This window comes from Melozone crissalis, unplaced genomic scaffold (assembly GCF_028551555.1).
Source record: "Melozone crissalis strain CALT ecotype California unplaced genomic scaffold, PUWL_Pcris_2 ptg000041l_1, whole genome shotgun sequence".
NCBI classification, from domain to species: Eukaryota; Metazoa; Chordata; class Aves; order Passeriformes; family Passerellidae; genus Melozone; species Melozone crissalis.
In genome coordinates this window covers 4,011,855-4,039,656 of record NW_026535819.1, presented here as the reverse complement: position 1 = coordinate 4,039,656, position 27,802 = coordinate 4,011,855, and the positions used below count along the sequence as shown (strand labels likewise).

Here is a 27,802-nt window from a genome sequence, read left to right as displayed (position 1 = left end):
TAGAATAAAGTGGCCCCAAAATTCCTCGTGGTCTGAGGAAGTGTCCTCGTGCATGCCCTGTATGGAAGGGAAAAGCACAGACAGAGCCAACTCCTGACAGCAGCCCCAGCTTTGCAAACAAGGCTCTGACATTTCCAGCTATTAATTTCTCTAATCACTGTGCAGTCCTGGCCTGCAGGAGCAGGGCCATGCAGAAGCTCACCAGCAGATCTGCAGCACTGAACTGTTTGCAGTTCATTTATGGATTATGCTGGCACATTGTTGGTGAGTTTGTTTGTCACAGAAGGAAAAAAGGCTTTGGCTCCATGTAGAAAAATGAGCTTCCAATGGTGAATCCTGTGCAAAGGGGCAGCAGCACTGACCTGCTCTGGACTGTCCCACCTGGGAAAATGTTTGGGCACTGAAATCCCTTCCATGTGTTTGGTCCCCAAAAGGTCTGGCAGGGAATTTAACACTGAGTAGTGCAAAACAATACATTTTATTTGTTCACAGTTAAACACAAGCAACTGCCTTGACATTTTAGAACATTCTAATTAGGACAGCAAAACCTCCTTTTGGTTTAAGTTCTCTTTAGCTTACGATTGTACCATTTCCTCATATTTCATATTTATGGCATTTAATGTGGATTGTTTAACATGCTTACAAAGAGCGAGGCAGGGAACAGATTAACTTGACAAAGACAGCAATTTTAGATTTAACTAAAAGCAGTCAGTTAAAAAAATCTGTTTCCACTTCACTGATGGGACCCCTTCAAACAAACTGCAAGTTAACTACATACAGCAGATCCATGATTTTTAGACTTAGGAAAGAAAATTGCAAAATTTGTTCCTCCATAATTTTTGTGGTCCATAAACAAACCTAAAGTGGTTTCCATTACTATCCTGGTGCTAAAATCCTGTTTAAAAGAAGAAAAAAAGCCACCTTACCAAAGAGCTTGCCTTGCTGCCAGGGCATTTTTGTGACTGACACAAAACCTGCCTCTCCTGGGAACGCCAGACCCGGGCTTGGCAGAGCAGGATGGGCAGGAGCTCCTCCAACATTCCCAGCTGAGCTGGCCCATCAGGCCCTTTGTGTGCAAACCATTCACTCCCCAGGCTGGGATCCAGTGGGAGAGGGGCAGGGAAGCTCCAAATCTCACCGACACACGCGCTACCACGTTTGCTACCACTACGTCTGAGAAAGCCTAAAGACAAAACCAGGCTGCCACTTGCAACCAACTCTCTACTCTCTACTCCATGCAGAGTCAGCTTTGACACAACCACTGAAGTTCACCTCTACTCTCAGAGTTTGGACTGACCAACTGAAAGGACACGGAGAATAATTTAAGACAGGCAGAAATGTATTCAGACCTTGGAGTTACGGAGGAGGCGGGAATGGAGGACGAGTCCTGTCAGCCATGAGCTGAGCTGCCCTGACAGCCTCGCTCCCAGCTGGGCTAAGAAGGGATTTGAACTACAAATGCAAGTGTGCTTGGACTTGATTTCTATGTGAGGTGGTTCTTAAACAGCAGCTGCCACCCACAGAATGTTTAGGAGAAGAGGCCACGAGTGATGCAGGGGAATTGTGAAGCCTGAACCGTCTGAGTACACCTGGACCCAGCCACGTGGGACATTTAAAACAAGCACTGCCTTCCTAACAGCAGGCCCTGCTCTGCCATGAAGGAGATTGAGTCTGACCACTGACAAGCCCTGATCCCACAATCCTCCTTCACAGAAGGCTCAAAATTGACTTAAAACATGATTAACACCAAAAGGCTTCACCCCAAGATTCTGATTGCAGTGTGAGCAGGATTCCTCCTCAGCCTTGTCCCCTAAGGAAGGAGGATGAGGGTGAAGGGGAGAGACCTAAAGCCAAATTGACACTGCTGAACTCAAAAATGTGCTGCAATCTGAGTAGGAGGGCACTCAAAGGAAACCATGCTCTCCAAGGTAAGTCTGAAAAGGTATTGCCAGGAAGAATGAAGCCAATTTCTTGGACTCAAAACATGGTGGTCATGTTCAGATCAGGAACAAATGAAGGAGGGTGAAGCAGCACATTTCCCTGATTAGAGAAGCAAATCCTCCTCTGCAGATCTTCATAAGCTTGCAATTCTACCTCCATGTTCTGCATCCTCTCCCTACTTGAGTAAAGCTTCCTCTTCCCTCTTCTCCTACCCCAACTGCTTTCACATACAAACCAGGGTGAGGTCAATCAGGCAAACACTTCAAACACCAAGAAGATCTGAAGCTGGTGTTTTAACAAGTCTTCAGCATTTACGGTCTCTTCTGCATTACAAGCTCCAGTTCCTTTTTGTCTGTTCAAATGTAACTTCCCAGGAAATGTTAAGGACAATATAAACAATGATCATGAATTAGGGTGAATGAATCATTTTGCAGAGGTACAATGTTCTTTAAACATTTGGGTATTCAGTCAGACTCCAACTTAATGAAGGATGGGCTCTGAGGGATGTGGGACAGTGGACAGGCAAAAATAGAGAATGCACTGGAAATCCTAGTGCTGCTTCTTTCCAGGATGAAAGGAACCAAAGTCACCTGGACAGGCAGCACAACCAACTGCTCTAAATGGGAAGCTTGCAAAGAAATACAAAGCATTCAGAGTAAACTCACAAATGTTAATTTGGCCTCATATTGCACTCAAGTTCATAAACGCAGCCACTCAACTGGGGACAGGGAGAAAGGGAAAAAAAATACTTGCAAATGCTAACAGTTGTCCCTTCAAATTAGTACACGCTGCTAAGGATTGAATTTGAGAAAGAAGCAAGAGTTAGGCTGGGCATTTTCAATTCCAGACCCCAAAAATCCATTTTGCATTCATTCAGCAGCCTCCTCCCGTTCCTGGCCATCGATCCTGCTCCGCTGCATGAGCCACTGCTCAGACCAAAGAAACATAAAAGCTTTTAGTTAAACTTGCACTCACGCCTCCTGTTCTATGCCAAGAATATGAAAATAACACTGATTGACTATCCTCCTCTTTAACTGTGGTCATGATGAGTTTCATTGTAGTCCATGATATGAAGCTGTCCAACACTGCTTTCCTGGAGCTTAGGCGAGAGGTTTTCGGGGCTTGGAGGGGCCTTTGACTCCATGCTTGGATCTTTACATAGTTCAGTCTTTAGGGCATCAGACAGCCTGTTGATGCTGACCCCCTCCTCATCACACTGGCTCTCACTCTTGTTTCGAAATAATTCTCGTGCCTTCATTCCAAGGAAGCTCTTGGAGCTGGGGAGTGAACCTACAGTCAGTGGGACAGTAGTGGAGGGCTCCAGCAACATGGATGTCTCCCAGCGACTGCTCAGCCTCTGGTTCTGGGGTTTTTCTGGGGTGGAGAGCTCGCTGCTGCTGCCCCCCTTACTGCTACTGCTGCCCCGGGTGCCGGGAGGTTTGGTCTCTCCATTTCTACCCAGTGTTTCTTCACTGTGTCCTGCTGTGTCTTCATTACCACAATCCAGCCTGCTGGGGAAGAGAGAGGACACTGTCAGGAAATCACAGGAATTAAACAGTGGAGAGGGAAGTGCTGGCCAGGGCAGATTGCTTTGATTACTTTCCCTTTCTGCCTCTGGGTATGTATTTGAACAGGTTTCTTTTCACACTTCTGGGGCAAAGCAGGAGAGACAGGGGGTAACCAGATGTGCCACACACTCAGCTTTGCACATCCACTGCTTTTAAGTCCAAAATTGACATAAACCCACATCAGTCCTGCAGATTTCACACCACCACCCTCACCTTTCTTCTGCTGCTTCAGCTGCTTCTGTTTTATCATCTTCAAGTTTTTTCAGTAGACTGCTCTTCTCCAGCCGCCCAAACAGATCCAGGATCTCCAGCTCAAATGCCTGGGTGATTTTCTTCTGAGCCTTGTACCTGCTTTCTACTGCCTGCAGCTGACCCCTGAGCAAAGAGAGAAACCAGAATGTCCAAAATCTCCAGATTCTGCCTCAGCTGTGACAGTGCATCTGTCAAAGCACAGCTAAAATGTTACATAGGAAGCCCCTACCTTGCTTGGATTTTAACATCTTCCAGGTATTTCTTTTGCTCCAGGAAGAGGTGGTCCTTTTTTGCAAGCTGAGATTCCAGTTCAGCTATCCTTTTCTGGGAAGCATCGAGCCTTTGGCTTTGCTGCTGAACACACAACTTTGCTTTCTCCAGTTCTTTCCGAAAAGCAGCGTGCAACATTTCAACCTCCTCGAAGCAAACAACACAATGGTAAAGTCTAATTTGATCCTGTGTTATTTTTATTGGTGTTTAGACATGTTTCTGATGTTATAAATAGGCACATTTTAAAGCAAGCCAGAATAAAAGCAGCATTTCTAAAAACAGATATAGAAAACCAGCCCTGCTGAAGATGTACACTATTAAAATAACTACACATCACTGGAATTTATTAGCACATTAATGTTCCTCATGAAAACCTCTTTTCATCAAAGCAACTCTTGCCAGTTCTGCACTGGATTAGAGTAGACAAACTCTATTTTAAATCCATTTTTCCAACAGGACCTTCATTAAATACCAGTAGAAGACTTTTTTTCAGTGTACTATTCACCTTCCTTAATTACATGCTCTCACGCAGGAACAGCTATATTGTTGTGTAATTTACTTGCTTCTAATTAAAAAAAGGTTTCTTTGAAGTCAGGAAGTAAAACCATATGAACCACAGAAGTTTCAGTGAAGTTACTGTTAACTTTTAATAGGAAAATGACTGAGTGGGAAGGCCGAGATGCTCATTTTGAAGTAACACCTCAAAAAACCCGTAAAATCCTTGTTAAGATCTTTCCACAAATTCTGGCACTACTACCCTGCATTATTTTACCAACAATCTGCTGTCATTTGAGCACAGTAAAGTCTTGGCTTTTGGAAAAGAAATTGCTAGAATTTACATCAGTTGGCTAAAACAGACCCCAGGTGTACCCCAACAACTCCTCCTTAGCTTTCAGAAGGGGCACTGAAAATATTCCTCAAACCCACAGGGCACAGAACATCTGAACAGATGATCAAACATACAACCAAATCCCTGAAAATCAATTTCAGAACAAAGAGTCTGTTAAGGTACAAAGCCTTTCCTTCAGAACTCAGGGCTGGGAAGTGCTGGATGATGACCTCAAGGGAAGTCTCCCCAAAAGTCCTCTGCACTGGTACCTTTGTAGTGTCTGTGTGCTTGTGCTGCAGCTGCTCCAGGTACAGCTCATTGACCTCCCCAAGAACCAGCAGCTGCCTGTTCAAGAACTCCATCTGCTGTTGCACTGATTCACTGTTGGAAAGCTGGGAAGGGAAATGGAACAGAATCCAACATTGGGATGAACAGTTCAGCAGAGTCACAGCTGACAGGCACTGTGTTCACAGGGTATTTTTGTGAAGAACGGAAACAAAGGTTAAAATCCAATGCTTCATAGGTAGTTAAGTGTTGAATAAATTGTTTTCATAAAGAACTTTTCATTCCATTTAAGTTACGATATAAACAGTATCTCTCAGTTGTCAAGATTTAGCAGAGCTTTAATACGAATTCATAACACTCAATCTGCAAATCCCTGCTGTGGAAAAAGCCAAAATAAGAAGTTCCAGAAGCCCTTTAACTGAGTTTAGAGTTTCTTCACCAAAATTTTTCTGTGTTGTTTTTGTGTAATTAAATATCTCTGGAGCTCAGCACAGGCTTCTTTCAGATCAAGAAAGAAAAAGCACCTGATGAAAATTACCAGATAAAAAATAATCAGAAAGACACAAAGGGACCCTGGGAATACTGACTTTCTTACCTTTTGAGAAACTTGGCTAAGCAGCAATTCAGTGTGACACACCTTGTTGTTTGCCTTCTTTAACTCTAACCTCAGATCTGCTATCATGTTCCTGCAGTCTTCCAGCTTGGTCTGTTCAAGTGACAAAAAAAATTACTCAGGGTTCTGAAACTTCACTAAGGACAGCAAGGGCACAGAGCTGGGAGGCTGCAAACCCCCAGCACTGGAAATCAAGTTATAACTGACCCCTCCAAACCAGGTAAGAACCTGCCTTTTCCTACTTCCAAGCTGAAGACAGGACAAAACAGAACTATAAAAGGACGATATTAAGTTAAGCACTTTCAATTATGCACTGTCTTATTCTAAATCAGGACAATATCTCTAATAAAAACGTGCAGCTTTCTCTCAGTTATTTCATGCTTTGTTACAAAGAAGGTTATTTTTAAAACCATTAAGTAGACAACAAATTTGTTGTTGCTTCATACCTGCAATTCCTGGCTCTGGTTGTAGAATTCCTCCCGGTCGTGCTGCAGCTGTCGGATCTGGCTGTGAAGCTGAGCCACAATATTATCATGTTCCTCCTGAAACTGGTGGTACCTTGCCTGTTCTTTCTGCAGACTCAGTTTCAAGGCCTGGATCTCCTTTTCCTGCAGCTTCAGCTGATCTTTCTGTTAAGAATCCCATGTGAAGCATCAGACAAGACACCTGCTTAGCAGCTAGGATATCTATGCTCAGCCAAGCAAAGCTCTCATTAGCAGCATGCAGGAAAACACTTTTCCACACACACCACATTTTATACAGAGCATTTTCTCAAGGCTCTTGGGGCTTGGCTTGGTTTTGGCTGAAAAGGAGATGAAATGGTGATAAGGGTGGACAGGCTGAAAACTCACAGCCACATTGAAAGCAAGAATGAACAACAGTCTATTTTTCCATTGCCTCTCATGCTTTCAACAGGGACTTGGGCTTCACAGGTGCATCTTCCAAAACCTACTTGGAATTTTATTTTTGGCTCTTGTAGTTAATTATCATAAGGTGAAACTGTTGATGGAATTAGTTATAACACGAAAATATATAATGAAACACACCTAAATCTGTACTGAGACATCCTTCAGTGTACTTATATCTTCAAATTCTATCACAGTGAACTCTGGAAAACAACACTTGAGTTTCCAAAGCTTTTGCTATTAGTCCTCATCTGAGGAGCAAAAGGACAATGCTTTATCAAATATGCAGTAAGGTGTTTAGGCATTGAAAACCACTCCAGTAACAGGGAAGCTGGTAGGGGGGTCAAGCAGGCAGGATTCAGGTGCCAGCAGTCAACTCCAAACTACTGACATTAATAACAGCACACAGAACTCATGCGTGAGTCACTCCACAAACACCGACTTCAATAAAGCGACAAATGAGGCTTCTTTGTTAATTGAGTGGTACCAACAGACACCAGGCAAGCCAATTAACACTGTCAGCAGCACCAGTGTGTCTCAGGCACTGGTGGAGCTGCGTCCCTGCTCACCATGGCAGCGTTGTGCTCCTCCAGGGCCGTGGCTTTGATGACTTTGCGCAGGAGGCGGCGGTTGCGCAGCGCGTGCTGCTGCCTCTTGAAGCGCTCGTACAGCAGCTGGTTGTGCAGCAGAAGCAGCTGGTTCCTCAGGGTGTGAATCTCATCTGAGGGGGGAGAACCTGCAGTGGGACACACAAGAGGTTACTGAGCTGCACTCTCTGCTTTATTTGATCTCCAACATAAAAATCATAAATGTTTTTCCCAAAGCAATGGATATATGCCTCAAATTATTTGATTAAGGAAAAAAAGCCAAGCCACCATCACCACAAAAGCCTCAGAGCACAAAACTAAGACACAGACACATAAATAAGCAAGAAAAGCCATAAGTTTTAGACTGAATGAGGAGTGAGAAGGTGCAAGGATCTGTCAGATGACCAGCAGCACTCTGAAACTTAGCAAGGCTGAAATGGTCAAAAGCAAGAAGTGTCTAGAATTTTGCACTTTTCAAAGATGAAAAAAGCAACTCATCCCTCTGGAACACAGCTGTTTGCTAAGCAGATAAACCATGACTTAGTGGAGGGCATCATCTTTCTGCAGTATTAGTTAAAAACCCACAAGCAAAAAGTATGCAGGTCATTGTTTAAGCAAGTCTAATAATAGAGGAACAGATTGCCAAAACATGAGAAATTTCCTCACCTCCAAAGTGAGTCCAGTCAGCAGATTTGCTTGGCAGAGACAATCTGAAAAAAGAAAATGCAGCATTAACAGGTAAGTTTAAGTAAGAAAATAGAATGTTCACCTCAAAAGAGCTTATAGCCTGGTAAAAGTACAATTAAGGTCAGTTGGTATAAAAAGATTAGGAACTGTGCAGCTGCTTTTTTGGCACAGCTTAAAATTAAGCCAGCACAAAAAAGAGTAACAATAAAGTCTGCAAAGTAAGATTTTCAGTCACCTACTTGTTCAGCTCCTTAGTGTGTGCATCTGCTCCTTGCTGAATCAGCCTGTCCAGCACTTCCACGGGAGAAGTTGAGGACATACAGTCTTCATCCTGGGCTCCCTTGGCTTTCTTTAGCAGCTCCTCAGTCTTCTTGCCAACAAAGAGGTAGGCAGTCTTTGGTAATGCAACCTCAAAGAGGTGCTCATAGAGGGGAGGCTGCCCACTCCCAAACACCACTCTCCTGTGTGCTGGTACTTTACAAGGGCTGGGAGTGAGAATACTCGGCTCCCCAGAGGTTCCTTCCCTGTTCCCAGCAGGGCTTTCCCCAGGGCCTCCACAGGGCTTGTCTATGGGAGTAAACGTTTGTTTGGGTGTTTCCCGTGCACCCTCAGGCCCAGGCTTGTCCAGAGATGTTAAAGGCTCAGAGGTCTGACTGTGTCCCTGAACACTGGAGGCTGCTGAGTGGGTTTTCTTCTGAGAGCCTGACAGACTTTCGTTTGTGCGGTAAAACGGGGAGTCAAATCCTCCTCTAGGCACCATGTGTTCAGCATCGGTGGTGATCTCGGAGATCTCTTTAGATATTGCATCTGAGGAGAGGGGGAGCACCATGATGCATCTGGCATTTCAACAGGACAAACATTTCCTTAGCTAAGATGTAGGTAAGGAGGGCAGACTTTACCTTCCTCTCTGTCCTTCTCAGCGCTATCTTCAAACGACAACCCACCTAGAAACTCTGGAAGATCACTTAAGGTTACTGAACTTTTACTACTGGGTATGTCTGAAAAAAAAAAAAGAAACCAAAAAGTTAGTTGTACAGTTTTCTCCAGCCTTAGCACAGCACAAAACACAAGTTTTACTGCTGCAAGGTCCTCAGAATAAAAGATGCTTCCTCAGAGGAGGAAGGTATCTGACTGTTTCATTCCATGTGGAGAACAGTTCAGACATCAGTCACAGGTTAGTCCTGATCCCAAATTGTAATTTTGTAAACTTAACATTTGCTATTGCACAACCTCTGTGAGGAAGGATGTGCTGTTTGCAATTTAATCCATTAAATAAAGAAAATAAGGTGGCTCCTGTGCACTGTGACTGCTCCACTTGCACATTTTTTAGCATTAACCTCCCCTTTAGCTTCTGAGCCGGCTCTACAAGGACACAGCACCTGCCTGAAAAAAGGAAGTTTAGCAATCTGATGTAATACAAACTTGCCAATATGTGGCTACTGATCAAAACTGAGACAGCAGCTGTGGGATACACACTGCAGGAGAGAAATCTCATGTTCAGTTCAGTCACACATCAGGAACTCAGTGAAAAACTTTGCTTGTTCATAACTTGGAATTCAGAATATTCAGATTCCAGTGGTACTACACAACTACACCATGGAAAACCAGCTTTAGATTTCACTATCATCTCTACTTTGAAGATGGTTAAGATTGACAGCAGTCTCAAATACAGTTCCAAAATCCCTTCTGTCTGTCACATAGGTAGATGACAGGAATGGAAAATGGAATCTGCATTTACCTATTAAAGGCTGAGTTCCTCAACATACTGATTTCACTATTCCATGGGACTTTAAAATAGATTCAAGTACAGCAATATAACTGTAGACAGAAAACAAAGTTTTTCCAGTGGCCTTTAAGAGGGAGCATCATATCTATCCTTACGTGCAGCCTTCCAGTTTGATCCACACATGTGACAGATAACTTGCTGAAGCAAAATTTAATATACAACTTGCTGCTTCTAATAATAACCCTCAAAAAATCAGCTTTTATAAAAATAAATATCCCTTTTCAGCCTTCAGTTTATATTTGCATTTTTACATATGCAGGAAAGTAAGGTAAAAAAAATCTCAAGCAGTTTCTGAACATGAATGGGTAAATTGAAATTAGAAGCATCACAAGAAGGTTTTAAGTTGAATCACAGGTTACAACAGGATCCTGGAACTACAAAGAACTCAGGGAAAAAAAGAACCTGTGGAAAAGTGCTTGGGGATTGGAACAAGTGTCAATAAAAACTGGAGTTGTTTACAATAGGTTGTAGTAATGGGGAGAGGAAAATGGAGTTTACCCAATGATTTATCGCTGTTTATGACATTTTGCTGTCGGTGCAGTAAAGGCCTCCCAGAATCTGGTTTGTCCTCCTGGAAAACAAAAGAAACCCAGAACTCATTAATTGCCTTAGATTTCATTGGCAACTGTGCAGCTGGAAGTGGCAATAGCTGTCTACATTTAGAAGAGTTTTTGCAGTGAAATGCAACATTTTTTATAAACCACCTACTCTGATTTTTCTTTCTCAGTTAAGGTCACTGCATTAAGGCAAGTCAATGAAAAAAACCAGATTAGTTCAGCAGAAGAATTTTGTAATACCTTTTTAGGAGGTGTGGCAGCAGCTGAAGGGAGTGAAACATGCACAAAGTCATCTGAAGTGCAGGGTGGAGGAGGAGATGTGGCTGGTGTTCCCAAAGGTGTTCCTTTCCCCCCTGCTGAAAAGGAGCACAAGTTCTCTCAGCAGGCTCCCCCTTCCTCCTTTCAGCTGAACATTGTATGTGAAGAATTGTACATTTAAACACCTCATAGCATTTATTTCTTATCTCTTAAATTTCTTATCTTCTGAAATCTCTTTCAACTGTTCATCAACACCAAAGTGCAGTTTTCCAAAAGTTGTTTCAGATTTTGGCACTGAATTCACAAATTCCCTCTCAGTTTGCATCAGCACTGCTCTAGGTAAGGTACTCAGTTTGTAGGAGTTATCACTCCAGCCTATCAACTGGCATGATGTGGCATTCCCATTTAAAAACTGCCAGTCAAATTTACAGCCAGAATTTCCAGTAAAACAAACCTTGGAGGCCTAATCCCAAACTGCAGCACGTACCAGATGTGCCAAAAGCTTTGCTGTAGGGTTGTGATGCAGACTGGGATGACTCTGATGGGACAATGCCGGGGGACGTGGGTGGTGTGGTCATACCACACACTGCAGAGGGGCTCCAGATGGTGACCTGGGCACAGAATAAAACACAGCAGAGCTCAGAAAAGGAACATATGAAGCACCTGCATCCAGGTCTTCACTCAGGAAATTCAATTAAATGTGAAACAAACACCAGCTTCTGAAGGATTCACAGCACAGCTCAAAAGCTCATGGATTTTTAAGACTGGCACAAGAAAATATAAAAGTGCAAAGAATGAAAACTAGCTGGGCTTCATCTGCTTTACCTGCTGTGGCTCAGTTGACAGCCTCGTGGACTGTGGGCTCAGAATCTGAGGTAGCTGCCCTGGCATTTGTGATAGTGTTAACCGAGGAGTGGAATATGGGGTAGAAGTCCCTGAAAGTTAAATAAAAGACAAAATCAAAATTCCAAAGCATCCAACACATCAAATACAAACCCATGATTCTTCTGGCTAGGACTTGAAGGCTTTTAATCAAAGCATTTAAAATCCATTCAACATATACATTCGTAGCTAGAGATTTTTCTTACAGCCCAAGAAAATATCTGTTGAATACATTATACTACAGCTTTCTTTTTTTGTTGTTGTTTTAGTGTAAGGAGGGCAGGGGATGAAGAGACAATGTTGAGAATATGCTGTATGTCTGCATATAGAAAATATATCTATGTATTTATATTTTTAATGATGGTTCATTTTCTGGTGCCTAAGAATCAGACTTTAAGTGGGATAAATTAGTGAGATAAGTTTTTTTTTTTGCTCTAGGGCCAGTCCTTCTCCAGCAATTGGGTATTGATTAGCCATCAGGCAGGTCTTACCATAGCTGCTCTGTATGTCAATGTAAGAGCTGGCACTGGGGTCAGTTTGATGATGTTTTGAGCTTGTGCAGAGTTTCCGAGACACAGAGTAATAACCATCTTCATAGGAGGCTTCTGCAGGGTCCAGGGAGATTTTGGCACATTCTATCACAACATCATGAGTTTCTAGCCTTTTCCACCTGCAGACAGTTTTTGGATCCAAAAGAGTAAGTTAGTCAATTATTGTTAAAAACAAGAGTTCCAGGAGATAGGAGGAGTTGGCTTGTAGGATGGCTCATTTGTTCCAGGCAGCTTTGCATGCTCCCAGCCAAACTGGAACAAGGCACCAGACAGAAATTGCAACCAGATGACTCGTGAGAGGGGGTCTCAAAGAGGAGACAAACAGCTTTGACACAGAGATCCATAAAGGTCTGCCATGGAGCACTCTGGAAAGGAGGAACAGCACACGAAGACTTGGTTGATCCTGAGCTTCAGCAGCTGTAGAAATCAGCTCAGCTACACTCAGATGTTGGTAGTCAAAATTTAGACATGCCAGCAGTGAGGGAATCTGTATTATTTAAGCAAACACTGTCTGCAATGCCAGTTTCAGATCTGTGGTTTTCCTCCCAAGTTTGGGGAATGCTTTTTACTATTACGACCTCCTTCATCCTGAGAACTACTTCTCACTAAATTAAACAGCCAGATTAGATCTGCCCAATATTTCAGGGGATGGAAATTCACTGCAAAGAAGAGAAAGCCCAGAAGGCTGTCTATGAAAGGCTGAGTTGCTTTGAAAAGTAAAATACTCTCTGTCCAAGATACCAAAAGAGAAGGCTTCCACTGGAAGGTTTGTGCCAATTGTGCTCCTGAGTGGTGCCACCCTCCCCCCTGCAAAATTGAGCATTGTGACATTCAATGGGTTCCCAGTTAGGAGTGATTTCCTAGTGGCTCTGAAAAGCAGGGCAAGAGCACTACTGTGCAGCAACAAGAGTCAAATTCTCCTCTTCAGTGGCTGGGCCTGTGGAGACAAGAGAAAAGCAGCAAGTGGTGCTGCTGCAGGCAAATGAGCCTATTGCTAAAGAAAACTAAGACAGCTGATAATGTTAACACATACCTGTTAAAAGAACTGATCTGTTAAATGAACCAAAATCTAGGTACCAAAACAAGACACACTGAAGCCATTTTAAACACTTAAATCCCATCAAATACTTCAAGAAACCCAGGGAATATGACCCAAACCTTCAGCCAATGAAGCACCTCTGGCAGTTTCACTTTATTCATTATAGGGAAACTGTTTTAAATCTTTATGAGGATGTTGGATCATTAAGATAAAGTAAAGTAGAAGACAGATGCCATCCCAGACACAAAATGGATTTAGAGTCCCAACACTGTTGTTAATGACCTTTCACAACAGTTTCTGCTTATTCATCCAGCTGAAAGCTGGGATGAGGAAAGTCTACATGTTTACCTGGTGCACCTACAAATCTGGGTGGCAAAACACACAAACAAATGCTGACAGCAAAGGTTTTGCTGCAACCTTCTGAAATAACCCCACAGAAAGCTGCTCAATTTGAGCCTTTTCTAATAGCAGAGAGAACATATAATACCTTCGTGGGTCCAGTTCATGGTCCTTGGATCCAGTCACTAACTCTGGATGAATACGCACATGTTCCATCATTGGCTGTGAGGAAGAAGAGGATTTGTTAGCAGTGCAGCACTTTGGATTGCATGAAAACACATAAAACTGATGAGCAAAACTACTGATCCCAATAGTTCAGAAAGTTACATTTAACAGATAAGGTTAATACACATCACCACAACTTCAAGAGTTGATCCCAATGAGCTTTCAGTCAAATCACTCATTTTTATACTGTTTTGTTGAACAGCCCTCAGCTGAACTGACAAATTAATTGTATTAAATAGGAATATATAGCTATAAATTTCTTGCCTCAGATAACACAGAGATAAGCAGCATTGTACCTTGACTACTTCTTCAAAGGTCTCCAGGTTTTCCTTCATACTGTAGTGAGAGCGCAGAAAGGAGACAAAATTGCAAGGATACATTCCATAAAGACGATGAAAGAGAGAATAAACGCTGGCATGAAGATGGACAAGATAAATCTCTGCCACATGACCTGGAAAAAGTAGTTAGAATCTTTTTCATTACATTGGAGAAAAGAATAAAAGTTCTAGGAATGCAAACAAAGTACTTTTAAATTTGAAATGTTAACTGGAACAAGTCTTCTGAGGTACAAATAGTCCCTACTGAAACTGTGAAGTCTTCTCAGAAAACAAGCAACACTTAGTCATCAGCTCATAGCAAACCCAGAATTTAAGATAAGGACCATTAATTTCAACCAGTGTGCTGTCATTCTCAAAGCACAGCTTTGTTTTTATTCAAGTTAAAACCTGAAACTCCTCGAGATAGTGAGCCAGAGTAAGACTGACTGAATGATTAAAAAAGGAAACTAAGGTTTGTTTCACTTAAAAAGGTAAAAACTAAAATCTTGTAGCCACCGAGAGCAATCACAGCAGACAAATCTTAGTATTCACCTCAGAAGTTCCAATCCTACTTGCAATGCAGAGTGGCTCTCTAAATAGCAGTTCTATGTGCTTAACACAGCATTTGTTCATTCAGCCATGAGCCACACTCACAGATACTGCTGCTGTTAGACATCAGACCCCTTACAGCAAATTCAGCAAAGCCAGGGCTCTGAGAAAACCAGTTTTATCAACCTTCATGACTATTGATAGTTGCACATTAAATTCAACTCTTACATATGTTGCTTCTTTTCTCCCACCCCATTTATATCTGGGAATATCAAATTCCCCCAAATCTGCCTGAAACATTAGCATTTTCCTTTCTCTCTCCATTAAGATCAATCTCTGCTTTTCACTGTCATCAAGGCAGTACTTTGGTTCAGTGAAATTTCATGCAGTAGCAGCACCACATGGAAGATTCTAAGAGACTTCTAAATTCTGAGCAAAGAACTCCCCCATGTCTCAAAGAACAGAACAGCTTGTGGGCTTAACACATCATTTTCTGTGTTTAAATAATCTCAGACCACTAAGAGTCTCACAAAATAATGTGCTCACCAACTGCACACGAGTCACAAGGATACTGCAGACCACAACTGCATGCAACAAAGTTGAAATCTCACCTGGATTCTGCAAGCACCAGGCTGAGAGACGCCCAAAGATACCAAAGAAATCATGAAGGTACTGTTTGCCAGACTGAGGAATCATTGGCAACATGGTTATTAGCACTAGGACACCTGTGGTGAGTACTACTACATCTGTGTCAGTCTGCAAGAAGGGAAAAAACCTGCATTAGTTAAATGTGTTGAACTTAATTTTTTCCAAGGATGAAATGAACATTGAATCATCATCATGGAAAAAGTTCTCTATTGAAACAGTCCCTCTGAAACCTACCAGAACTTAATGATCCAAGATTATTGAGTTTTTCATAAAGAACAACTTGAAGAAAAAATAGATTTGGGATTCTTGCTCCTACTCTGCTGCTTTTCTGTAGAAATACTTGGCTTAGTTAAAAAGGGAACATCACCACAGTTCCACAGATGAGTAAAAACAATTCCTGGTATGTGAAGCATCTTATGAGCCACCTTCCTTCCTTCCCACAGCTAAACACACACAGCACTCAGAGGCTCAGAAACTGCAGATCTGATCAGGGTGTGCGAGGGTGTTGGCCAGTTACCAACACAGGGGTCAAAAGCTTTTTTACTAAACCTGGCTGCTGGAAATTTCTCCCAGCAGTAATTCAAACATTGACCAAACACCTTGGCTTGTTCCACAAGAAAGGGAGGTGGCAGTACAAAACTTTGGCTGGATGAAACAGGAAGAGAGAATCTGATTTTAGGAAAGGACATAGAAAATGTTCAAACTCTTTCCTTGCTTCCTCAGTTTAATGCACATTTTCCTTGGTAGCTCCCCTGCTTTGTCAGCACAGGGTGCACAGAGCACTGGGCAGGTGCTGCTGAGCTCTCTGGGTATCTCCCAGGAGATGGGACAGAGTTTTTAGTGTCTACTCTCCCTCAGTCACACAAAACCTATCAGAGCACATTTCCTGCCCATCCCCACTCTCTGTCCACATCCCCAGAACTTCCACATCTCTGTCCTACTCCCAGCAGCTTTCTGACACACCTCATTCCTCCCTCAGTCACACTGCAAAGGACAACAGATCTTGTCAGGCACATCAGGAGTTCCAGGAACAGCAGCTGGAGCTGCTCCTTTGGCAGTTACAAATCTGTGGTGCTTTTGTTTTGAAGAGTGCTGGCACTTGACTGCATTGTGCATTTAAAAGTGACTTCATGACTAATGTGGACTCCTCACTATCATAATAAATTCATTACCGCCAATGCATTCTAGGTCTCAAAGCACTTTTCATTCCTTATTCACTGGTACAGTGCTGTACAGTGTTACACCTGATCAATCTGCAGATGAGGGAAAAAACCCACAAAGCTTGGGAAAACAGCTACCTCCTTGTAATCAGTAGCTAAGAAGGGAAAGTCTGCTAATTCCAAGGTAATTTCACCTGGGAATAGTCCATTGCATGGCTCATCTACACTGCAAGTAGAGGACACACAAATTCAAATTGCACCAGTGGGAAGTTACTGTATTTCTCATTAGGTTCAAATTCATGATATCCACCAACTTCACCAAGGGTCCTCTTGTCTTTAACCTATTTTGGAAAAGTTTTAATAAACATTCCTAACTCACAGTGACCGTGGCTTTTAGAAACAAGATTGTCAGCAGTAACAGCATCAGCACAGAGCATTCAGCTGATATTAACAGCACTGTGGCTTAGCTAAATGACATCAAAACAAGAATCAAATGCCTTGCATCTGTATGCAAGTTTACATCAGGTGTTTAGACAGCCCTGACAGTTCTTACCTTGAGACATTTGAGTAATGAAAGCAGGAGAGGTGCTTGAGAAAGTTTGTGTTTCCAAGATGGTTGTCGTCTTATCACATGTCCCAGCAGAGAGAGGGTGGGTAAACGAGTAGCAGCTTTGCCCATATAATCATTAATTTTGTCCAGTAGATGCTGACAAAGGATTTTGCAGAGTGGTAGAAAAGTATTTATATTTAACTGCTCTTTACCCTTTTTCACCAGTCTACATTCAGCAGTTTGTCAATATGGAAATTATGGGCATTTTACAAATATACAAGATCCCAGGGGAAATAAAACCCTGCAATAACTTTGAGACTACTGGTAGACAAATGCAAACTATACAGGCCACTGCACTTTGAAATGTTTATAAGTAAATAATAAAAAAATAAAAAAAAATCTGGGCAGCAGCCAATTTGTAGTGCCATTTCCAATCTACTTAAAATCTCTACTTGCTCCCAAATACCCAATTTGTTTTAGACTAACACATCCTGCACCAGGAGCACTGTAAAGAGACAACATTAATCCTCCAAACCCTTTCCTTTACAGAGGTTCTTTGCTTAATTGGGTCAGTTTAAGCAACTCTGTAAGAAACAGAGACCTCTGAAGTTCTTTTTAAAGCTTAAACTACTCTTACTACAGAGATACTACATCTCTACAGCAAGGTAATTCTACACCAGAGTGGAACCCCTAGAGTTTTAATGGATGCTATTTAAAGGCTGCTAAAATCTGCCATAACAAGATTATTTTTTTTACCTTGTCATGAGGCTCTTGCAGAGTGGACAGAATATGCAGTGCCTGCTGAGAATTGGTTTCCAAGTAATAGTCCACCAGGTTGTTGACAAGCATAGGCCCACGGTCTGTCAGTTTGGGGACAGCAAGGAAAAAAGCCAAAAACATTCTCAATACACTAAAAATGAAGTATTTGCTACAAGGACATTGCAGAAGTTTTAAGCAATTGTTACACAATTTCTAACACAATGCTTGGCGTTTAGGAGACCTCTCAACCACATTTCCTGGTTCCAAACCATTCCAGTGAATGCATTCAGCTCAGGGAAAGGAACCAGGGTTTTCAACAACAACAATTCCTGTCTAACCATAAAACCCCACAGGTAGCTGAGCTGCAAGGGTGCTTTACCCAGTAAAGTGCTCAGGAGTGAGCTGATGTTCTCTCCCTTCAGCAGATAGAGAGCAAGTTCAGGGACAAGGACACTGGCAGTGCTCTCTGAAAAGGCTCTGTCAGCACAAGTGATGCCTCAACAGCAGCAATCACTTTTCACCAAGTCTCAGTCTGTTGTTTTGTTTGGGAGTAGGATTTTTTGTTTTTTTGCTTTTTTTTAACAAAATCCCAATGGTTCCCATAATGTGGGTGACACCTAATTCCTTCTAGATACACTTGACAAAGAAAGTTTCATCAGCTCACACTTGAGGCTCTGCCTCAGGAAAAGCCAGTCATTTTGTAATAGAGTTTTAACAATTATGTAACAGACCTTCCAGGAGCCATGCCATTAAGCAAAATGGACTGAAGAGAAGCCTCAATCCTTAAAGCAATTTCAAACCCAAACATCAAGAGTTTCTTTCAAGCTGCATTTGCAAAGACAGTGTTTGATATAAGAAAAAAAAATCCTACATCATTCTACCTTTATTGATGTGAAAACAAAACCCTTCCCAAAACTACACAAAAGGATACACACCACAAATGAGATTATCTTTGAATGCAGCTGTTATATCTTCCAGGACACCCAGAATTGGAGAATCCAGCATTGAGAGGAGCTCACCAACATTTCCTTGCTGTGCCATGATGCACGTACTGACATGAATGTGGAGGTTAAAACTTCAGGAAGTTCTTCATTGGTGTCTTTCTACCACACTGGGAGAGAAGAGACAGCAGATGAGTGAACTTTTCCCTTTCCATAAAAAAAAATCTCATCTCTCCTATTCCTTTTCCACATAAGTGCCCATTTAACACTGAGAGGATTGTGAGGGTTTCCACACCTGCAATAAAAGCTGTAAGTTTCCAAAAAGCCAATGAGTCATGAGCAGGGTTTTCTTCATGTTTTTCACAAAGATATTAATCTGTTTTGCAGAAAACCTCAGTATCTACACAGTGCAAGCATTATCTTACCATATTTTTTTTTAAAATTTGCTCTCCAGGTCAGTAAACTGAAGCTAAAGGTTTGAATAAAATGTAAAAAGCTGCCTGGAATCTCTCCATTGCTGAGTTCTTACAGCAACTCCTCTCCAAACCACCTTCCCAGTTCTTTGCACAAGACTAAAATCTGGAGAAAACACACACCTCCAGCTCCTTCTCCACTCCTGTGACCAGCTCAGGAATTCACTGCCCTGGGCTCTGCATTGTTGCACTCTGAGAGATTTGGGCTTCAAGACTTTGCAGCTGTGGCCAGGCTGCAGCTGCTGGGAAACTGGAGCAGGGCTGCTGCAGCTGCTGCTCCTGGGCAGCCTGAGCAGCACAGCACACTCTGACTTCACTGGTGTGATTTGTGATCACAAACTGCAGTGCAAAACTGCAGAAAGTATTAAATGCAACAGTGTGCAGGTAACACCTGGTCAGCTGGAGCAAATCTAAGCCATGTCAGGCTTTTAAAATGGTTTTTCCCATCTACCAGCACCAGAGGGGTTCAGGTGTCACACTGACCTACCTGCCACCAAATGAATCAGGTTTTATTTCATCCAGAAGAATCCTATACCAAGCCTTTCCCAGTGGAAGAACAAATCTGGCTTTAGATCACACCTCATATTATCAGCAAGGGTTTCTTCTTCCCTCCCACTCCAAGCTAGAATACATTTTTCACTTCCCCCATGGAAGGCAAGACTGACACATACCAAGTTTACACACAAAACTGTTTTTTTTTACTGCAGTTGTGTTTACAGCACCTGTTCTGTGGATGAGCTGTGCTTCTGTCTGCAATGCTGCCAGCCACACACCTTTCATGATCACTAATAAAGAAAACACAGAAAGAGGTTACGAAAAAGCACAATTTACTTCTTTATATACACCAGGTATATGTTCAGAACATCACTAAGTGTTTTACACAGAACAGAAGAGCTGTGCACACCCTGCACGAGAACAGTCAGCCCTCAGTCTGAAAACACCAAATGGTGCTGCAGTTGCTCTTTCCAGAGCTGTCCACAGGTTAAGCTGTGCAATTACCTCAAACTAGAAGGTTTTCACAAGAACATGGTTTTGTACTGTGACCCTTCAAAAGCTGCTCAAGTTTTATTTATGGCAGGTAGAATCTTAGACAGAAAGGATTCCTCTCTATTCTGAACACACAGTAATTAATTTAAACCTTTAAATTCTATTCAAAACATCTTTAGCCATTAGCCAAGGACCACAGATCACTGCTTTGTTTTAAATAATAATAATGCTGTAATTGCCAGTATAATAAGTACAGATAATGCTGTAATTACCTATATACACATTACTTTCTTGAATATTCATATTTAACAAAGTCACTGGACAGTAGGAGTTAACATGTTCACCAGTAAACTTTGTCATTTGCAACACAGCACTCTGCAATTGCAGAACTGCCCAAGGTCACTTTTCTTAGTGCCACCAGACATCAGCTTACTTAACCTGGCACTGATTGCAAATTCAGAGGTGATAATATGGCACCACTCTCCCAACTGGCATTTCAGTAGCAACAAACTGGCTGGAGCATTGCAGGAATCACAACTGCAGAACATAAAAACTCCTCACCCTCAGTTTTCAATGATCAGAACTGAACAGTCCAAATGAAATTCCAGGTCATGTAAAAGCAGCCAGCAGAGTCTGATCACTGAAGTGTTTAGATTTAAATGTTATTTCCTTTCTAGTCTAATGCTGAACCTGCATTAAAACTGGCTGGTAGTGTGAGCAAGACTTGGATAATAACAGAATAGAGATTTGGGGTAAGGGAAGTTGCCTTTTACTGAAAGCAGAATGGATCTATGTTTTTCACGAAATCAGAGCTGGCATTTGTTGTGGTTTAGGATTTTGGTTTGGGTTTTTTGTTGGTTTTTTCCCCTACATTGTGCAGACTCCAAAGCTTCCACTCCTTCCTCAAAGCACTTGCTCTTTAGAAGACAAACAATGCTCAGAGAGTGGCACCATCCTTTCAAAAGGTTTAAAGCCACACATCCATGCAACCTAAGAAGTCAGCCTTCCACTCTGTTAATCATTTTGAGGAATGAACAGCTTTGCCACTTCCAGCAATCATTATAACATTGAATTGACTCAATGACTGCATTTGCAATATTGTATGGGCAAGCAGCTCACTCCAAGGAAATTATTCCTTCATTTCTGAGAACAAATCTTTCAAACAGGCCTTGCTGTGCCTCAATTTCTATCAGGACAGTCTCAGCTATGGTCAAGCAACAGATTCACCAGCTTCCTAAGCAACATGAATTAGTTCTTTAAAGTATTGTTAACAAAAGAGATGCATGGCCACACCCCCAGAGCAACTGCAAGCAAAACCTGTTTTAAGAATTAAAGCAGCAGAAACACAACTCTCTGCTTTTTTACCCCACGAAAACCTTGTAAACTCTCTTCCTTTTATTCCCATCCCATACCAGTGAAAGAGAGTGATTTTTGTTTTATTTTCCTTGAGCAATACCATTATTTTGGACCAGATCTTTGTCACACCAGTAAGAACCTCAGCAGCAGTTTCACAGATTCTGATATTGCCAGAGGAAAATCTGCAGCCTGGTGAAATCACAAACCACACTTTGGATGGGCTCTGGAAGTCAGGCTCAACAATTCCTCTGCAGACAGATGGGGGAAACCCCTGTTAAATGTTGAGTAGGTAAGAGGATTTCAAACTTTGTGCCATTGTGCCTGCCATCAGATAAGGGTGAGGCTGATAAGGGAGCTCAGCACTGATAACACCACACACACATAGGTAACAGATCATTTCCCAAGCTCCCTGACTAAAACAGATGGCTGGAGTGACCTTGTGCCAACAAATCCAATAATCCATTATTTCAACTTTTCAATCGTGCATTGGGACTTCTTTAAAGTAGAGCAGTCTCCACACGTAAAGTATTCAAAATATGAATAAAAGTATTCAAAATATGAATAAAAGCATTTCAAAGCACATCTGAAAATGGGGCAATGTTACACACAGGTACCTCATGAGGTGAAGTTTATCTGAAGTTACACCAAACCAGTCAATGCTGTCACCCCACTGTACACAAATGGCCACAACTTTAAAAAAGCAAATCCCAGCTGTCTCAAGGTAAAGTCATTTTAAACTCTAAGTAAGACTGAGATGCTCCAAATCTGTGCCCAACACAAATGAACAAGCCAGGAAATTCCAGCAATAGTCTTAAATCATGTCACACTTTTTTCAGGCAGCTGAGTAAGTAGTTTAGAGGCAACAGGCTTTAGTCAGAAAGGCCCTGTTCTGCTCTGTGTGTCAGTGTGATTTATCACAGTCCCACCAGGAATTTGGGATATGATTTCCACATCTTGCAGATAAGCACAGGCCAGGTTAAGGGGCTGCCATCACCCTGTGAAACAGCCACTGACTGTCAGGGTATTTTGTATCTGGAATTGATACTTGCTGTGAACAGGACATCCCTGACACCTTTACAGTATCAGCACCAGCAGGGCTTTCTGCTCAAATACACAGTTACAAGATGAGCCTCCATAATGCTTCCATCCCCAGATATTGCAATCATTCCCATCAGAATTTCCACATCCCTGCAGCCACTCTTGCAACTAACAGGATGAAAACAAATAAGTTTTCCATGTGATGTGAGTCACTGACTCTTCACTAACTTTTAAAACTAGTTTTATACTAAAGATCCAAAGTGCTTGGTTAGTAAAGCATAGAAAAAAGTCTGTTTAAATACCTTTTAAAATGCAGCATTTTAATCTCACTGGAAAATATCACACCCACAGCATTTCCTATATTCAAGAGCCTTCTTTAAGATATACTTAGTAAAACGTATTAAAGTACCAACACAGCTTTGGAGCCATCTTACAGAAGGAAAAGGAGAAGCCAACAAGCCAAGAACCAAGTCTCAATTTATTTTAATTTAACAACACAAAACAGCTTAAGCTGCAAACTCGAGACAAAGGGAGAGACTGTAGAAATATTAATTGGAAAAGGCTAAACAGAGAAAGAGACAGCAGAGTATTCCCAAAGATTATGACTTCTGTAAGTATTTCTGTCAAGAGAAGATGTTCTTCTGTTCAGGGTATTTTTATCCCAACCAAATGAAAAAGCAGCTGGTAGTGCCAGTTATGCTGCCTGCAGGGGTGGGGAGGAGGGGGACACCACAAACACCCAAAACCACCCAAATTCACACCAGGAGCACCTGTTCTGGACGAGGGGGATCAGCAGTTTTATCTCTCCTCATTAAGCAGAGTTAAACTCAGGGTGTGCCAGTAAATGGTTATTGCCCCTCTGCCCCCAGAGGAAAGGGGATTTCAACACCACAGCACCAGAAGCTCCAGATTTCCACTTTTCCATCTGATTTCTATGGCAGGTAGGGTCAGGTCACATCCCCAGGTACTGCTCTGGCAAAAGCCATGAACGAGGACAGAAGGATTTTACAGCAATTGTGCTCAAAGAAAAATTCAGATTGACAACACAGCAGCCCTTTTCACTGACGTCTTTGAAATGTTGGTCATGAAAGGATTAAGCCTAACCCCCTCCCTTTCACCACACAAAAAACTGAAGCCCATTTTATGCTTCCTAACCATGCCCAATCTTACATTTCCCTCCCAGCTGAACTGAACATTGCCATTATACAAGTGACATAAGCAATGAATGAAAAGTTCCAGCAGGGAGAAAAACCACTGGTGGCATAGGAAAGCAAGCAGCTGATAATTCCCCTTTTCACCACCCAGAAATAATAACTCCAAACACTCTAAACCTCATTTCAAACTGATCACTACAACTGGCAATACAATCAACTTAATTTATTTATTCATCTTTAAAGAAAGAAGGTGTTAGGCTTCTTCTAATAGTAAATATTTTCATGGTTATATTAAGATCTGATACTAGATTCCATAACTAAATTAGATCATTATTTATAGTTATAATTTGATATTACACACATTCTCCTGGACTTTGTTACAGGTACTTAACTGATGTGGGAACAGGAATATCACAAAAAAACCCAGCAAGCCCAAACAAAGAGAGAAAATCAGATTCAGCAATATTTAAGATTCTTTGGGCTCTATGCTGTGCTAATACACCACTGCTAATTGCTACTCATCACATTTCTGTCAGAGGAAAATTGTTTAAAAACAATCCATGTCACAAAAAGCCCCAAACGTGGAAGGGCTGTCACCTCACCCTCTGGCAGGAGCCAGGCTAACCAGCCATGAAAGGGAGTCAGGGATCATTGCAATTCCTCACACCCAACTGCATATATTAATAGCAAATAAATAAATAAGAACAAGCCCTGGCTTTCTAGAACAATTTAATTAACACTACACACAGAAAGTCAGCCAAACTCTGGAATCTTTTAAATTACAAACAGGTGATCAGAGAGCTCTGACTTGGCACTAACACAAGGACTGAGACTCCTCAATCTCTGCAGCTTTTTTGGGTTTTTTGCCCCCAAGAGGAACCTTTTAAAATATTCACCTTTCAAACCTTGAAACCACTGCAACCTATCTAATGTACTCATCAAGGCATTTTAAAACTGCTCCAAGAATGAAACCCAGCATTACACAGAACAACAGCAAATGATGTGTAACTGTAAAGTAAAAACAAAACATGAATAATGCCCAGCAAAGTGACAGCAATTCAGCACTGCAAGAACTTTACTCTGGGTCTTGATGTGCTGCTCAAAGAAATGCTTCTGCTAAGATAGGAAACGTCATTACTTGTGCTCATTATGTTTATTAAACTACAGGAACATGTAACACCAGACACTAAGCTGTGACATTCTTCAAACACACACCTGTCTGCAATTGCCACAAAACCTGGTGCCTCCCCTGCTTCCACCACTGCCAAGTGCTCTCATTATTTTATTTGCTTATTATTGAACAATCTCAGAATGGTTTGGGTTGGGAAGGACCTTAAAGCTCATCCATGCTGCCATGGGCAGGGATCATTTCCATTATCCATTATCCCAGGCTGCTCCAAGCCTCATCCTTGGGCACTTCCAGGGATCCAGGGGCAGCCACAGCTTCTCTGGGCACCCTGTGCCTCCCCACCCTCACAGGGAAGGATTTCTTCCCAATAAATAAAATAATTCTTCCTAATAAATCAAAATGCATCTTTTCCAAAGATCTATTTGTGTGTGTTTGCACCCTGCATGTGTTCCAGAGGCTGAATCACATCCCCAGCTCCTGTCAGGGCTGACAAGAAGGTGCCAGGCAGTTGGAAGAATTTCAGGAATCAGGACAAGTCAACATCCCAGCAGTCCAGCTGCAAATAGAGCCAGCATTCATTTTAAGCTACAAATAGTTACTGAAGACAAATATTTGTCCAAACACCAAAACATCTGCAGTTGGCCAGCGTATCTCACATTAATAATGCCACATTTTAGTCAGCATAAAGGTAACAAAGAGTTAAGGTGTCAGGATTAAACACAGCCAGAGATAAAATCATTTTAATTAAAGCTTATCTCATGACACATTAGATATTCTGACTGTATTTTCACGGTGTAAGTCCCTGCAATTCCCCACAAATGTAGTCGAACAAATGAACAAATCAAAGCAAAATCTTTTACTCAGTTTTTTACTGAATAAAGGGTTTTAAACCTCTGATTTTATTTTAAACTTTAGCTGTTTCTGATAAGCAGAGTACCTGATTGCTGCTCAGCAAAGACAACAGCAGGCAGATGGATTCCCAAGATTTGCATTGATTATTAGAACTCCCAGAGTTTTTAAAGATTTACTTTCTAGTTGTTCATACATGTAAATTGAAGAGGGATTTTCTTCACCTAATGGGATCACTTCAGCAGTGCTTTGATTCTGACAGATTTCCAACAACTATCCCCAGAAATTAATGTCAGGAAACTGCAGGATCAGACCACACAAAGAATGAAAACCTGTATTAGCACCCACTGGAAGGTTCTCTGGAAACAGCAGCTCTGGAAAGAGTTCTGCACACAAAACCTGATCCTGGTTTCTGGGTCATTTCCAGGGGTTTTGAATCATACATTCCTTTAAGGCACGTTCTTCCTTTCACTCACTGCCGTGTAAGAGATTCATTTAAAAAACCCCAACCCCGAAGAGAAGGAGAGAAGCTCTGCCTAAACTGATAAAACAATGACAGAGGCTGCATCCATAGCAAACAAAGGGTGAAAACTTCAGAACTGCAGCCTTCCAAGTTCTTTGTGATAACAGGACGCAAAATGTTTTATTGTAGAAGTAAACAACATCCTGACTTCACATTACCTACCCAGGAGCAAGGAAATGAGAAGAGCCTTCCTCACCGAGGGACAGACTTTAACAACTGATTTATTTAAAGCCCAACCCCGGACAAGGGAACCTCCTCGGCAAATAACCAAGGCAGGGGAAACCTGGAAATCGCTCCTCAGCCTTTGCAATGGGGGTGCTGAGCCTTTTTCAATAAAAAGAACAGAATTAAAAGGGAGTTTGGCTGGTGGGGGGACCCTGCGGGGGGGTAGGGGCTGCACCCCGGAGCAAGTTTGTCTGGAAGGAAGGAAAGGGGACAGAGGGAGGCACGAAAAGGGACGCAGGGGGAACATCACCCCCCCGCCTACCCCATCCCCCCGACCCCTTCCCTTTCTCCTGCCGCCTCCTCCCCCAGCCCTTTCTCTCTGCTTCGCCGCTCATCTCTCTGCTCTGCCTCCTCCTCTCCGTCCCCGCGGCCGTCCCCGGTGTCGCCGGGGCGGTGGCGGCGGGGGGCGGCCCGGCACACTCACCTCGCCCTCTCCTCCCCTCAGCTGTTTACCACTCCGGGCTCCTCCGGCCCACAGGGCGCCGCCATCTTGGCCCGGCCTCCCCCTCCCATCACAGCGCTTCGCCCCTCGGATCCCTCCGCCGCACAACGTAGTCCCGCCTCACCGCCTCGCTCTCCGCTGCCTGCCCGGCTTCTCTCCCTGTCCCTCCCCGTTCCGTTCGCCTCTCCCGCCTCACGGGACGTTCCCGCCGCAGGGGATGAACGGGGGGGGAGCCCGCGGCCGCCGCGCCCCCGCGGAGTCCCGCGGCGGAGGGATCTCGGCGGGGTCAGCGCTGCGGCTTGCGGAGGTCGCGTGATGCGGGGGGCGGGGCCGCGCGCGGGCGGTAAACAAGGCCCGGCCCTGGGGGGACAGGGTGGGCGGGGGTCGGTCCCGGTTCTTTCGGTTCTTGTGAGTTTTGTCTGGAGATCCTGCACAAAGTGCTGAAATGAAATAAAAAAGCGTCTTGGAAGTGCCGTCCTGTGCTGGCGGGACACGGTTCTGGTGGCTCCCGGACAGCACCCCGGGCACGCTCCCCAAATCTCATTGATTTTAATGGATGAGCGTGCAAAGCTCGTTTCCTTCTGGTTCTAGTTCCCTCAGGACTCAGTCATCCAAACCGTGCACAAGGATTCTTTGTTTTTGTTTTCTGGTTTTTCCCCCCCTAGAATGCAGCAACATAGGACACAAACATCCCATCCTTGTAGATAGAGGTTAATTTTTCCCTGTGGAAAATACAGGGTAGGAGAGAAAAAAGAAAATCACCACGGGGAAGGATCTCTAGCCTTCGGTTTGGTGTGCCAGTGCAACAGGTTTAAAACTCAACATTTCATTCCCCAGGCTGGTGGGATCTCAGTGTTTTTCCTTCTCCAAGGAGGAGCAGCTCCATAAGGGTGCTCGGTCTGACTCCTGAGCCTGCCTGAATTGTACCCAGAGCCCAGCAGGAACCACAGGCATTACATTTGCAAGGTGGAAATGAGGTGCAAGGGAAAAAAACAAAAAAAACCCTAAAAAAATAAAAGCACATCAGAGCCCCATCTGAGAGGGATCGGTTGGTTTTTAACTTCTGCAGCAGTTTCTGTGTTTCCCAGCTCTGATCCCTGCAGGACTGAGATAGTTCCCTCCTGCTGC

General features: G+C 42.9%; 1 protein-coding gene across 5 annotated transcripts; it reads right to left on the bottom strand.

Annotated features, from left to right (window-relative positions):
- Positions 1 to 459: 459 nt before the first annotated feature.
- Positions 460 to 26,743, bottom strand: TSC1 (TSC complex subunit 1). Of its 5 annotated transcripts, none has more exons than XM_054284245.1 (23): positions 26,657 to 26,743; positions 19,694 to 19,756; positions 18,493 to 18,668; positions 17,555 to 17,658; positions 16,802 to 16,954; positions 15,052 to 15,196; positions 13,871 to 14,025; positions 13,498 to 13,571; positions 11,912 to 12,090; positions 11,364 to 11,473; positions 11,026 to 11,149; positions 10,521 to 10,636; positions 10,222 to 10,294; positions 8,837 to 8,935; positions 8,177 to 8,744; positions 7,917 to 7,960; positions 7,233 to 7,399; positions 6,205 to 6,387; positions 5,741 to 5,851; positions 5,130 to 5,252; positions 3,991 to 4,178; positions 3,723 to 3,884; positions 460 to 3,452 (listed from the first exon to the last, which is right to left on the bottom strand). In XM_054284245.1, exons 3-23 carry the CDS (start codon positions 18,596 to 18,598, stop codon positions 2,972 to 2,974), a joined length of 3,465 nt encoding a protein of 1,154 aa, XP_054140220.1. In that variant the 5' UTR covers positions 18,599 to 18,668; positions 19,694 to 19,756; positions 26,657 to 26,743; the 3' UTR covers positions 460 to 2,971. The 5 variants fall into 5 exon arrangements, with proteins under 5 accessions (XP_054140220.1, XP_054140221.1, XP_054140223.1 ...); XM_054284246.1 differs by having other exon boundaries at positions 460 to 3,449; XM_054284248.1 differs by having other exon boundaries at positions 3,991 to 4,175.
- Positions 26,744 to 27,802: the final 1,059 nt, after the last annotated feature.

Excerpts from the sequence above, each read along its gene's own strand:
- TSC1 (XM_054284245.1), bottom strand. The coding sequence starts at position 18,598 with ATGGCACAGCAAGGAAATGTTGGTGAGCTCCTCTCAATGCTGGATTCT. Across the intron at positions 16,955-17,554 it reads TGCAAGAGCCTCATGACAAG|CATCTACTGGACAAAATTAA; the intron begins GTAAAAAAAATA and ends ATCCTTTGTCAG. Across the intron at positions 6,388-7,232 it reads AGGAGCACAACGCTGCCATG|AAAGATCAGCTGAAGCTGCA; the intron begins GTGAGCAGGGAC and ends GATTCTTAACAG.